Genomic DNA, 14,930 nt, shown 5'->3' with positions numbered 1-14,930 from the left:
GGAAAGACCCAAAGGCGGCTCTTCCCGTCGCTGGGATTTCAGCAAGCACCGCACCTGAGCGCACCTGTGCCTGTCTTGCTACTGTGACTCCCTACGTTATCTTCCTGCTTCCATCCTTGCTCCTTCTAATCTATTCACTACACGGCGGGCAGAGGGAGCTTTTAGATTTTTTTAAAATTAATCTTTATTTTTGTGTGAGAGAGGGACAGATCATGAGCAGGGGAAGGGGCAGAGAGAGGGAGACACAGAATCTGAAGTAGGCTCCAGGCTCCAAGCTGTCAGCACAGAGCCTGACATGGGGCCAGAGGGAGCTTTTTAGAAAGCAGGTATGATCACCAGAGCAAAGATTTCCTCCTACTCTACCAGACACTATATAGGGTAACTTATTTACTCCTCAAACTTATGAGACAGACGTGATACCATCTCTCCTCTATAAATGAAAAAGCTAAGGCACAGAGAAGTAACTTGTGCAAAGCCCCAGGTCACAAGTATAGAGGTGGGATTTGAACCTGGGCTGTTAACTTTATGGTACTTCCCATGCTCCCTATCAGCCTGAAGATAGGCTCTAGAATCCCTGGCCTGCTTTATGAGATACTCCATGATCTAGTCCCTACCTAACTCCCCCACCCTCATTTCATACCATGTTCTCTCCCTCACTGTTCATGTTCTAGCTATGTATATGCCCTTCACACGTGCATTTGTACAAGTGTATAAATATATACTGAAATGTACATTCATACACATATATTTACATAGATGCTTATATTTACATACCTGTACCTACCCATATACGTTTTTGTGAACGTGTGAACGTAAAAGGCTTTTTGGTGCAGTGATTAAGAGCCTAGACACTGGGGCCACACTGCCTTGGGTCAAATCCTGACTCTGCTGCTTACTAGCTGTGAGATCCTAGCAGTTATTTGCTTCTGGATTTATAAGTGTCCTCAGGCAATAAAATGGAGAAGATGGAATTTACTGACTAGACTCAGAGCAATGATTAAACAAGTTTATGTACACACAGCACTTAGGGTAAGTGCTTGGTAGGCAGTGAGTACAACATAATGTTAAAGTTCTTTTCCAAATTTGCCCATGAAAATATGTTCCTTCTGCCTGAAAATTCTTTTCAACATAGGCATCTCCATCTACTCATCGTTCAGCTTACACATCAGCTTCTCAGCAGCTGGACTGAGACCTCAAGGCCTGATGAAGCCTCCCATTGCGCATGCCCAGGGCACCCTGTTATTTCCTTTGCACCCAGCATCACTCTGTTCGTTACTGTTCGTGACTCCACGAAGGCAGAGACTAGGCTCCTTCTCAATACTATGGTATCTGCTGCACCCACAACTGTGCCTAGTGCCGTGCAAGGGCTCAATCAATGTCTGTGAATAAATAAATGAGGCCCATGAGACCAACGACCTACATCTGCCCCTGAGGACTTGAGGGTGAGACATTAGTGAGGAAATCTGGACTTGAAGGTTAAAATGCACAGGAGGCTATTCTTCGGAGGGACTTCTAGATAGAACAGCCCTACAAAAACAGATGTGACAGTCTGTCCATCTGATGAGGATGAGGTCACAGCATCATTAACTGTGGGAGCCAAAAGAAAATACAGATCAAGTAGAAGAAATGCTTCGTTTTACAGAAAAGAAAACTGAGCTCAAGTTACTTTTTCAATGGTTTATAAGTAAATACTGACAAATCAGAACTCTTAAATAAGAGTGCTCCTTCTACGGTCCTGTCTTATTTAAAGGTCTCATCTCTCTAGTGTAATAAAAAATGAGGATGGGAAGAAATAGGTGCCTTGTGTTAAGAATTTGAGAAAGACTTCACGGTGATTGTACCCAACTGGGACACTTAAATGTCACCTGCAAATGAGGATCTCTCATTCTGCTTACTGCAGGACTAATCTTCCTGGGTGATTTTCCGTGTTGGGGTAATCAGCCAGCCACAATTTAGCAGAATTAAAAGTTCAGCAAAGTATAGCTCCTCCGGTAAATTCTGGAGCTCCCCACAGTGTCACTGCTCTATATTTAGGAGAAATATGAGGCAGAAGATTGTCTGTGCACACCAGGTACAGGAGGAACGATTAATACTGTCTTGGGAAGTCAGGCAGGAGAATTCCAGAAGGGCTGCTCCATGCTGCAGAAATGGCGAGCCAACACTTAAAATCACACTGGAACAATGAAGGTCAGTTATGACATACTGCTTTCCTGCTCTTTCTCATCTCTATTCATCTTCCTTCCCTCTTGTAACCAACTGGCTCATGGATGGGAGGATGATGTCACACGCTTATAATACTTCCATGGAATAGCAAGTCGGTTTAGACCTGTCCAGGCACTGATGGGCAGAAATGAAATGCGAAGTGAGCCAGACAAACTGAAGTGCTGGCCTGAGTGAAACGACGTCTAATTCAATGAGAGGATATGCATTTCACTTGAGAAAGAAGCATGCATTTGATTAACAGGAAATGGAAAAGGGCAATCAGTTGACAACATGGAGAAAAAACCAGGGGCATCACAACATAGCCTGTCAATTATAAAGCTGATGATGTATTCTGGCAACTTGGGAGGCAAAGACATTTTGAGATTTGTGAGCAGGCGGACAGCGGGAAAGAAAAAAATCAGCACAGAGGAGACTAGGATCAACAGAATAGGGAGGGCTGTGGTGGAGAGAGAGGTGGTGGAGGGAGAGAAGGTGTAGGCAACCGTGGATGCACCTTCAGTGCAAGACCAAGCGATTGCTCAGTTCAGTAATCGTTAGTGAGGTGAAGGCAATGTAAGACTCCCGGAATTACACTTAACCTACAACTTGGATGTGCACAGAGAACACTGCTTCTCAATTTTGTCTGAGACTAGTTTGTGCCTCCTGTTCAAGTCTGCACCCTCTGGCTACATGAGAGAGTGAGCATTCAGTTCTACCCAATTTAAACCTTAGTCTAAACTGATGTTTTCCGAGACTCTATTAAGTGCTTATTCTCTCTTGGATCAAAATGCCGAGTCTCTCAAAAGACCTGGCTTCCCTGTTCCCCTGCTTCTTTTCCCTATGCTAATATCCAGGTGACCTCCTATCCTGAAGGGGAAACATGAGTGTGTGGGCATGGCCCCCAGGTGATGCCTGCTGGCTGCTGGCATCAGGTCGCCCAGGGACTGGTCTTTCCCTCTCAGCTTGGTCAGAGCCTCAGGTGACTCCCCCGCTTCCCTGCTGTGGAGGAGCTGCCCTGAGCCTCGGGCCTGTACTCCATCTAGTTTCTTCACCATGGGCCTTTTTTGTGGCCTCCTCTTCCCGTCGTGGAGACCAGCACTGGCTCTGAACTCAGAGTATGTGACACGCAATAACTGAGAGCAGCCTGGGAAAGTTAAGCCTCATGGTCCCTTGCTGCCATGGCCATAATGTGGACATGCCCAGGTCGGGGAAGGGTAGTTACTGTCCAGCCATCTCTTTCCAGAGTCCCAAGTAGAGAGTACAGGCAAGTACCCTCAGTGCCACCTATCCACCCACTTATTTTCACCTATCTAACCCCGGCCCCTTTTCTGAAGCAGAACGCAGGGGAAGGAAGGGACAAGTGTGTCTTCTGACTCCTCTTTTCTCTCTCCTTCTGCCACCCGCCCAGAGACTGCACAGGGGAGGTTCTGGGTCTGCCTTATGGACAAACTGGGCCCTTTTCTCTACCCTTTAGATCTCCAGGCTCAGAGTCCCACAGAGCTGGTTGATGTGCTAAAGGACTAAACGAATTTAGCAAAGTCTTCTCTCAAGCCAACAGCCTGATCTTTAAGCTTTTGGTTTTTCTTGTATGCAACACACTATGTCCTGACTCTTCTCCCCACTTACATTGCTTCTGCACCAGACACTGAGCACCCCTCAGACAGATAGAGGCCTCTGGTCAGAAGTCTTCTACTGTACTCAGAAAGGCAAAAGAAAATGTACATAAATAATTTCATTACACCGGGTTCTTAATGTGGAGAAAAGACTTAAAAGGGTGGGAGGCAGGAACAAATGAACATTGGCGGAGTGCCTTCCACATGCCAGGGGCTCATGACCTCTCAAAAACAATCTGGGAAGATAAACACCAACCCCATTCATTTTACGGAAGGGTCAACTGTGTCAAAGAAATCAAGCAATTTGCTTAGACGCACAGAACTGGTCATCTGCAGACCCAGCATTTGAATCCTAGTCTTTCTAACAGAAAAATCCATGCTGTTTCCATGACACTCCATCAATGACACAATGTACTGTATTTTACTGAATCCAAAACATCATGAGCTGTAGGCTGCTCCAATATTGTTATGTTCCTTAAAAAAAAAAAACAAAAAGAAAGAAATGCACTGTCAATTACAGCAGGTCAATTACACCTTTTATTTGTAAGGTGATTTCTGATTTCTGGGAAGTAAAAATGTGAAAAAAAAATACATCTTAGAATGAATTAAATCTACCCGTCCAAAAGATGATCTGAGCAGATGTGGATAGTCTGGACCAGAAGACACATGTCCAGGGCTGGAAGGGAATGGGAAAATGCCATAGGCCTTCAGCGACTAAGAAATGGAAGGCTGAATAAAGACAGAGCCTTGTGAAATGGCAGGAATAGCTGAACTTGTAAGAAACACTGTGGCAGGCAAATCAACAGGAACGGGGGCAGTCTGTAGATTATAAAGGGTGAATGATGTACTGGAAGGTAAGATTCTGAAGTTTTGAAGACGAGAGAACAATAGCAATTGAGAAACTGGAAAAAAAAAGGGGAGGGATGGCTTCCATTTCACATATATTAACATTCTAAAAAGAGAGACTTATCTTCAAGTAACTCTGGAAGGGAGAGAGCAGGATATGCGGACAGGGGCATCACTCACAGGCACCAGCTTAGGGAGAAGACAGCACTCTTACTGGGGGCCAAAGGATGAAAAACACGTAGGGTTTACTGGATGTTAAAGGTGAAGAAAAAGAACAGTTTTATAAACGTTACTGAATAAGATGAAGTGAGATAAATACTAGATGCCATGAAGAAGCTGGCTATCAGAAGGTTTTTTTTGTTTTTTTAAATTTTTGAGAGACAGTGTGCACACAAGTCGGGGAGGGGCAGGGAGCAAGGGGAACAAAGAATCTGAAGCAGGCTCTGTGCTGATAACAGAGAGCCTGATGCAGGGCTTGAACTCGTGAACAGTGAGATCAGGACCTGAGCCTAAGTCAGATGCTTCACTGACTGAGCCACCTAGGTGAGGAGATATACTTGAGAAAATGATATGGAATTGAATGGCTCGACTCCCAACAAAAATCACTTTCAAAATGGAGGTGTCCTACGTTTCTATGAGTCAAGCACCCCCTCCAGAGGTTCCTGCCCTAACCTGGCTTCCTGCTGTCTCAGAGTCCCAGTGGGGGCTGGGCGGGGCGGAGTTAGGAGTTCACAGAGTAGAAGCAGGGCATATTTGGAAATCAGAAAGAAAGACTTTTTGAGAAAGGCAGGCCTTGAGCTGCATTTTGAAGGCAGGAGTGGGGAAGAGAAAGGGTTTTGTTTTGTTTTGTTTTTTTAATGTTTTATTTATCTCTAGGAGAGAGAGAGAGAGAGAGAGACAGCGTGAGCAGGGGAGGGTCAGAGAGAGAGGGAGTCACAGACTCTGAAACAGGCTCCAGGCTCTGAGCTGGCAGTCAGCACGGAGCCCGACGCGGGGCTCGAACCCACGAACTGCGAGATCATGACCTAAGCGAAAGTCGGACGCTTAACCGACTAAGCCACCCAGGCGCCCTGAGAAAGGGTATTTCTGATAAGAGGGAGAACTGAAAGAGATCTAGCAAATGAGATTTTAAAGTCAAGAATGAGCACCCTGTAGGATGTGCTCCAAGGATAGGCTTGGAGCACATGTGTGTGTTGGGGAGCATGAGAGATGAACTTGGAGACACAGCTGAGTCACAGTAAATAGCGACCCCCGCAGGCCACCGGGAGCCATTAAAAAAGCTTTTCAGCAAAGGAACCCATGATATGACATTTGGGGGAAGATCGCCCTGGTGGTGATGAACAGAAAACCTCACGCAGGGCAATGGTGTAGGCAGTTCTGCTCAACAGGGTTTTGTTAAACCCCAGGAAACGTTAAACACTCTTCCAGGCCCTGCTGACTTAAAAATAAGTGGGAACGAGTCTCTTCCTCGAGGACGTGCAACCAATTGGCTGTAAGCAGGGAGCAAGCTCAGTGAAGATGCTTTTCATTCAGCCAATTTTTGCAGCAACGAGGGTCAAGCCAGGGTCCTCGCGGTGGGAATGGAGCAGAGACATGAGAAAGCAAGAACGGATGGCACCAGAGGATACGATTATAATCCCTGGGGCTTGCACCACCTAGTTTTTGCCCCAATCTGCATTTTTACCAGTCTAGTCCCCTTGTTCTCCCTTTCTATCCTCTTCTCTGTAACAGGGAGCATTTACTTAATGCTGGCAAATCAAATAACGTATAATTTAAACACCTTGTCCTCTGCTGAAGCCATGTGTGTGTCTCTGCTCTGAGTGGGCTTGATGTTCTTTCCATTCAGCTGTTTCTGTCTCTGAGCAGCAACCAACTTGTGTATATCACACAAAGAATTAAGTGGAGTTAACAATCAGAGAGTCCATCTTTTTCATTAATTATCTTAGTTTAGGGCCGCCTAGGTGGCTCAGTCAGTAAAGCGTCCATTCGGGTCTTAATTGAGGCTCAGATCATGATCTCACATTTTGTGAGATTGAGACCCACATCTGGCTCTGCACTGGGTATGGAGCATGCTTAAGATTTTCTCCCTCTCTCTTCCTGTACTATTCCCCTGCTTGCACACATGGGCATGCTCTACGAATGAATGAATGAATGAATGAATGAATGAATATCTTAGTTTAAATGAAAAAATTAAGGAAACAGTAGAGAAAAGGCTGCCCAACAGGTGTGTGTGTGTGTGTGTGTGTGTGTGTGTGTGTGTGTGTGAGAGCGAGAGCGCATGCGCCTTGTGTAAAATGTAACTGTATTCTACCAATTTAATAAATATTTAACTCAACAGTCTACTATGTGCCAGACACCTGACTCATCACTGGGATAAGATGAGTAAGACACAATTCCAATCCTGAGAACTTGCAGAGCGTACAGACAGATGATGAAAACTTTACCTCACCAGATGTCTCATTCTCTCCATCGCTCATTTGAGTCCCTGCCATTATCATTTCTTAACTTGCACTGCCCTCCTGCTTCTACCTTTTCTCCCACCCCCATTCCAGTGTCTTCACAGAGCTGGAGTGACTCTCAAACTTTTTGATCATTAATTCATTTTTAAGAAACAGAGAAACAGAGAATGAGAAGCAGAGGGGCAGAGAGAGAGGGAGACACACAATCCGAAGCAGGCTCCAGGCTCTGACATAGCTGTCAGCACGGAGTCCAATGTGGGGCTTGAACCCACAAACTGTGAGATCATGACCTATGCCGAAGTCGGACGCTTAGTCAACTGAGCCACCTAGGGGCCCCTTTGAGTGACTCTCTTACATCTAAGTCCTATAACGTCCTCCTTTCCCTTCTTACTCAGTACAATCAAAGTCCTTAATCTTGTCCCACAAGGTCCCATATGATTTGCATCTGATGTCCTCTCCTACAATTATTTCTCTTACTCCTCTCTACCCACACCTGGCTTCTTTACTGTTCCTAGAATATTCTACATGTGTTCCCACCTCAGACACTTTTCCTGGTTGCCTATGCCTGGAATTCTCCTACCAAGGCATCTGCATGACTTGCTCCTTCATTTTCTATAGACCTCTGTTCAAAGGTTGTCTTATCCCAGAGTCCTTCTCTGGCTACCTGGCATTCCCTAACCCCCTTATCTACTCAAGAAGACACATCTGTAACCACTGGGATTTACAGTTACTGTCTGCCTCCCCCAACAATATTGGCAGCTCCACAAGACGAGAGTCTGATTGGTTTGTGTTCCCAGCACTTGGCTGTCAGGTGTTCAATGGTCAACAAATTCTTCTTGAACAAACTGAATGCATTATTGAGAGTTATGCCTAGGATTATAGGGGATCAAATAGGAGGGTACATGGCATATCCTAGGAGGGGCCAGAGGATCAGAGAAAGCTTCTTGAAATAAGTAATATTTGGCCTGAGACTTCATTCATTCATATGCTCAGAAAGGCATTCACTTGGTTCAACACATTCCTACAGAGCTTTACTATGTGTCCGCGCTATTCTAGAACTAGGAGTGTAGCAGTCATGAAGGCAGCTAAGTTGCTGTTCTTGTGAAACTTACAACCTAGTAGGAGAGAAACAATAAGCAAGCCAATATGTGAAAAAAAGAGAATGCCCAGTATTGAGACATGCTACGCAAATAACTACTATAGGGTGATATAAAAGAAGTTTCCTAGGTGGTTACTTTAGACTGCGTCGCTAGGAAGTGGCATTTTTTTTGTGGAGACCTGAAGAACAAGAAGAAAGCTCCCATGTGAAGATGAGGAGGTGAAAATTCTTACAGAGAAAGCACATCCAGGGCAAAAACCTTAAATGGGAGTGGGCTTGAAGTGTTCAAGGAACCACCCGGAGGACACATAGCTACCGGGCTGTGATCAGAAGGAGGGGCATGTGACTTAAGATCTATAGGAACAGTCTTAAGAATGAGTAGGACTTAGGGGCACCTGGCTATATGGTTCAGTCGGTTAAGTGTCTGACCTCAGCTCAGGTCTGATCTCACCATTTTTGAGTTCGAGCCCCACATCGGGCTCTGTGTTGACAGCTCAGACCCTAGATCCTGCTTGGGTTCTGTGTCTCCCTCTCTCTTTGCCCCTCCCCACTCGCACTGTGTCTCCCTCTCTCAAAAATAAACAAACATTAAAAAGAATTTTTTTTAATGAGGACTTAGCGGGTGAAGCAAGGGAAGAGGCACGTTGCAGAGCACCGCAGGTGAAAAGGACAGCATAAACAAAGGAAAAGGAAGCATAAAAGAGATCGGTGTATATTTGAGTAAATCTAGGAAATTCATTTCTTCTGGCTTGAATGCACAGCCAAAGACAAAATCCAGAGTCCTATACAGGTAGATTGTTTTTGTTTTCACGAAGATTCTAGCATCATATTTTCTTGCACTTGAGAGAAGAAAACCATCTCATTAGAAAACATATTCTTAGGAATATCTATAAACAACTTACTAGAAGAGATTATACTAGAAAGTATATTGTTGGAAGATTCAGGTATTACATATTTGAGTTCCTGTTAAGCTCAGAAGATGGGAAGCAAATGTGACCTAGCAAATTTTCATTCCAAACACAGCCACCCAGAAGTGGTCACCACCCCCATTTCAGACTCTGGACTAAAGGAGTCACAGTAGGAAGCTGGCCTTCAGTCTCAGCTCTTCTGTGCCCAGTGTGGCTTCCACTGCTGCCCAGCATCTCAAAGACCCTTTCAATGCACCTGCCTTGAATGATCCTTGCTGTCAATTGACTCTATGGACCTTGCCTTCTACAGTTTCCTTTGGCTTTCTCTCTCTTTTCCTGGGCCAGCTTATAATTTAGAAAATATATTTTTCATCTTTTCCCACTCAGCTAATCTTAATACCATGTTGTATGCAGGCTAATCTGTAGCTCAACAACTCCTTCCCTCTACAAAATAAAGTAATGCAAATCCAAACAAACTCAAAGATGGGATTACCATGCTTGGCCACATCTCTTTCTCTATAGTAATGGAGTCCCCAAGGAGTGTCTGAGTCTTTGGGAATCTTGACAGATCAGAAGTTTTGTAACAGTTGAGACCCTATTATCAGTAGAACCAGATTCTCCAGGGAAGGCAGTGCTGAATTCACAACAAGGAATTTAATTTAGGTTCACAATTTATCTAGCAAGTCATTACTTATGAGTAACTGTCCGATATGTGTGTCATAATGGCCTGCTGCTGACTGACAGTAGGCACAGAGAATCAAGACATTTCGAGACCGACTATTTTGTACATCATATGAGAAAGCATTATTAAGGGTACCAAGATAAAATATTCAGGAGGAAATAAATGAAGGGTGAAACTTTCTTCCACTAACAGAGTTGCATTTTGCACTGTTGTACTGCACACTGATGGTACATATTCCTCACTTAACAATGGAAACATGTAGTTAAGATAGCACTAGAGAGTGAAGATATCCATTGTAAAAGAGGCTGAAAAATTATCTGTTGCAGCAGCCATTGACTTCTAAAATTTCTGGGTCTTCAAGATATGTCCAATATTTCTTAGTAGTTTTCTATTAGGTGGCACATCGGCGGTGCCTACAAATGCCAGGGTGTTCATGAACTTCAGCAATGACATGCAGAGCTACTGTCTCTTGAAAGGCTGATGTAATTTTTTTTTTTTTTTTTTTTTTTTTTGTAAATGGCAAATCCCTGAAATAGAAGAAACGACATTCTACAATATGAACAAAAACTAAAAGGCAAGATAGACGGCAAGGACTGGCCAGGCTGCTACAAGAAATCACCTGTGAGAAGCTGGTCCCAGCTTTTTAGAGGCAAAACCTTCCCAGAGACCACAGCCTAAGGCAGGTGGCTCAGTAACCTTCACCTTTCAGGGAATAGTGGAGATTGCCAAGAGGCAAATAAACATGGTTAGAAGGAAAAGATGAGCCAATACCAGGCAGGGTCCAAGAAACAGCATAAAAGTGCAAAGCATCAAAAATAACTAAATATTTTATTTCCCTTTTCCAGTGTTCCTTTTCACCCATGCTTAAAGAAGTCAAATTTGGGGGGCTTAAAACTTGTTTGTAACACCAAGGCTGTAACAGTAAATAAGCACAAACACTACTTAGCTGTCATAATTAAAATGAAATTAAGATCAGAGTTACCTGAAATTCTAATCCGTAGTTTTCTCTGCAGAATTCTCTCAATTTAGGATACACATTTTCTCTTAGTGCCTGCCTTTCTGCTCCTGTGTCTGTGGTAGAAAAACAAACACAAAAAGAGGGAATTATGTCCACACGTACGTATTTCTGGAAAAACAAGGTAAGCTTACAAATTAATTTTAACATCAATATAATCAAACTGGGTGCCAACTGTGAAATGATGGGGTATCTGACCAGCCGGGGAGCTCTGCTCCTAACAGGGGAGGGGGAGCAGTGACCCCTCTGCCAGACAGGCACAAGAAGCCTTAGGAAGGGAAGGGAGCCCCAGTGGTTGGTTCTGTGTGTGCAAATTCATATTTGAGCCTTTATGCCCACACAGACCCTCACATGAATCTCTTAAATAGCCAGACCACACTGTCTTTGGAAGAGAAAGAAGAAAAAATCACAGGGCCATCGGCCATCAGGTGTGTTAGCCCCAGTGAGAGAAAAAGTTACAAAATCACACAGACACAAACACGTTAGTTACCAATTTCCAAAAGTATTCAATCTCTATCATCATTTCTACAGTACTTAGAAATAGACTCTTAGAGAATTTAATATGGCATCCATGCAATCAGCACAACAGTGAGGAGGAATGAATTGTGGGAGCCACCAGCCAAACTAGGAGATTCAACACTCAGTAGATTCCACTGGCCAACGGTTTAGCAGGGGAAGGCCTGCCACCTTGGGCCCAGGGGCTGTCTCTTAATCAGAGAGAGGAATCATTTCACATGTGCCACACCACATGAAAACTTCAAAATCATGTTTTACAATTTATGTCATTAGAAAGAAACATACAAGAAGAAACAGAGAACTTGAAGCCGGAAGAACCACGGAATATGTACGTATTTAATGCTGAATGCTTTGCATAGAAAGGGCTTTCCACAGCCACCTGTGCTAGGTGATGTTCTGCATCAATGATAACGCAGTAAAATGCTCACAGCAAAGAGAAGCTGTTCCCTGCCCAACTAACGTCAGCGAAAGAGGAGAACAGAGATTTTAAAAATTAGGTTAATGTCTCATCTCATAAAGATTACCATTTGCCAAATGTTCCTCAATCCCAGCCATAACTATGGAACATTTGCAAACCACATTTATAACTAAGAGCCAGTCTAAAAGCCTTGCCTTATTCTTCTCAAGTTCATCTGTCCGTGTGCAAATTCAACCATATGCTGTGCTGACCTACTCTACTTTCCTACTGTTCTCAAGACTATTTTGAGATGTAAATAACCAATCTGGAGAGTCTGAAATGCAGCTGGAGGCCGACAAAGTGACAGAAACCAGTGTTTACAGGGAAACCAGAGACTCAATACAAGGCTGCTAAATTACCATATGGTCCAAACGGTCAGGGTCTTTTCTAACGACAGATCCAGCGTGGACCCAAAGTCGAAATCGGAAAGCAGGAGGACCGAGTGGTACACTTGAGCAGTGCCCACGTGCTGCTAAGGCACTCGCGGAGGCAGTATGCTAAGCTTTTACAGGGTTAATATCATCTCAGGATCCAAGCCCCATACCTCTGCACCCCATTCTAAGGGCTGAAAACACTAACTTCACAATAAAGCTGATTAACATTCAACGAGTCTCTCAAAGGCTATGGATGTTTAAAACACAAGTAACAACAGTCACTTTAAAAATAAATATTGGGGTACCTGGGTGGCTCAGTCAGTTGAGTGTCCAACTCTTGGTTTAGGCTCAGATCATGATCTCATGGTTTATGGGATCAAGTCCTGTGCTGGGCTCTGCACTAACAGCATGGAGCCTGCTTGGGATTCTCTCTCATCCTCTCTTTCTGCCCCTCCCCCATTAGCACATACATGTGCATGCGGGGTCTATCTGTCTCAAAATAAATATTTAAAAATTAAAATTAAACAAATACTACCAGCTGTGGAAGTTGGAAATAATATTCATAATGATTATACTATTACATCATTAAATATACAAGGTTTAAGATATACTAACAGTATCAAAATAACACATGAGAAATTATGACATGATATAAGGAGCAGAAATGATTTAGTATGTTATGGTAACTCATCACTACGTACAGCCATCTGAATGTGCCATACTATGAGGGTAAGACAGATATAGTCTCTAATCTCTAATATTTACCAAATGCTTACTATAGTCCTGTATTAAGTATTTCTATGTGTGTTTTCTTAGTCACTCTGACAACTCTTTGAAATAGGAAAAATTATTCCATTTTTTTATACGAGGAAACTGAAATACAGAGGCGTTAAGAGACTGGCCTGAGTCATATGACCACTAAGTTGGAGAAGCTGGATTTGAATCTAGAGAGCCGTACACTACCATTTGCTCTAACCATAGGCAATATGCAACAGTGCACAGAATCAATCTTTGAAAATGACACATAGACTAACTTTGTAGAATGGTTCAGGAATGCTGAACTCACCGTCTCTATTCTCATTCTTGCCCCCTTCAAACCTTCTCCACAGGGAAGCCAGACTCATCTTTTACGAACACAAACCAGATCACCGAAAGCCCTCCAGGAGCTGAATTCATTCAAGGCCCTTGGAATGAAATCCACGCCTCTTTGCTTGAAAGTTCTCCCCTCCCCCATGGGATCTCTTTCCACTACTGGTTTACACACCTACTCATGGTCTTCACGCTGGCTGGGACTTCCTCCTGTAATGCTTAGTCCTGCGATCATCTCAAGGCATCTCCCGTCATTCGAGTGTCAGCTTTAGAGCCACCTCCTCAGGGAGGTCTCTCTGAGACCTCCATCTACGAACCACTCTCTGCCACATCACCTTTCAAGTCTTTGCACATTACTCATCACTATGTTGCTATTCATTTGCTATCTGTCTCCTCACCACCCCCACCCCGCCACTGAGCTCAAAGAGTCAGAGCCCTTCTGTTGTCTCACTTACAGCTACATCCCCAGTAATCAACTTGTGCTCAATTAAGAAGTGAGTGAATGAAAAAAACCCACACATGCACCAGTGACCAAAATGAGCTGAGAGGCAATGCTTCCTTGTAATTACCTCTAGAAACAGAAGGGCTTCCTACATCACAATTTGTCATTGGATGGGTCCAGAATCAAGACTACAGGAAATTCTGGGAAATAAACGATGGGGCTTATAAACTTGGTTTCATGAGGTAAGTGAATGAGCTGAAATACTGGTTTATCTTCTGGTTTCTGTGTTTCTGGCTAAATACTAATACATTTTAACCAAGTCAGGTTGAACTTTCCTAAAAATATGAAGGAAACATGCGTATATTTGACAGGCATTCGGTGTTATTACTTATGTTACAAAAAAGTCTCAGGTTTTCCTATATTTGTATTAATAGGTGATGACTGATTCTGGAAATGGAAAAGTAATTAAGATAGAATGGATTCATTATAATGGGTGACAGATAAGCTGGCTTAATTATATTTAAAAAACTGATTCATACTAACAGCAAATCCGGATGGCTGGCAATTAAAAAACATTAGAATGTCATAAACAGGAAAAATTAAGTTACAGAATGTCACACATAAAGAGGGACCTTTTAAAAAAGTGTAATCAGACACAAGGTATGTCATCATCCACTCTTTCTACATAGTCACCGCATCCATTTATATCTGCCTGGCTCCTTAGCGCTTTGAAAAGACACATTAACATCTGGGCAGCACTACTCGGTTTTTAGGGAGTTGTTTTCTCTAATTCCTTGATGATCTCAGAAGTAATGACAGTTTCTGCCCATGTCTGAGCTACCCCCAGGAAAAGCCTTAGTTGAGGGACAATTATTAATACCATTTATCCCACTTCAAGGATTTAGATTAATTCCAATTTCTATTAAAAATAATAGTGGCAAGGGGCACTTGGGTGGCTCAGTCGGTTGAGCGTCTAACTTCAGCTCAGGTCATGATCTTTTTTTTTTTTTTTTAATATTTTTTATTTATTTCTAGTAGAGAGAGAGAGACAGCGTGAGCAGGGGAGGGTCAGAGAGAGAGGGAGTCACAGACTGAAACAGGCTCCAGGCTCTGAGCTGGCAGTCAGCACAGAGCCCGACGCGGGGCTCGAACCCACTAACCGCGAGATCATGACCTAAGCGAAAGTCGGACGCTCAACCGACTAAGCCACCCAGGTGCCCCAGCTCAG

The 14,930-nt window shown here is 43.6% G+C and overlaps 1 protein-coding gene across 1 annotated transcript in view; it reads right to left on the bottom strand.

The window, feature by feature from the left end:
• Positions 1-14,930, bottom strand: part of NWD2 (NACHT and WD repeat domain containing 2) — a 181,931-nt gene that overhangs the window by 100,589 nt on the left and 66,412 nt on the right. Inside the window, exon 2 of the mRNA XM_039226959.1 lies at positions 10,792-10,880. Within this exon, the coding sequence (XP_039082890.1) occupies positions 10,792-10,880 (89 nt within the window). The remainder of the gene's footprint in view (positions 1-10,791; positions 10,881-14,930) is intronic.

The sequence above is a fragment of the Hyaena hyaena genome, unplaced genomic scaffold (genome assembly GCF_003009895.1).
Source record: "Hyaena hyaena isolate Hyena2069 unplaced genomic scaffold, ASM300989v1 scaffold_24, whole genome shotgun sequence".
NCBI classification, from domain to species: Eukaryota; Metazoa; Chordata; class Mammalia; order Carnivora; family Hyaenidae; genus Hyaena; species Hyaena hyaena.
Note: the sequence above shows the minus strand (reverse complement) of the source record. Positions and strands in the feature narration are given on the sequence as shown.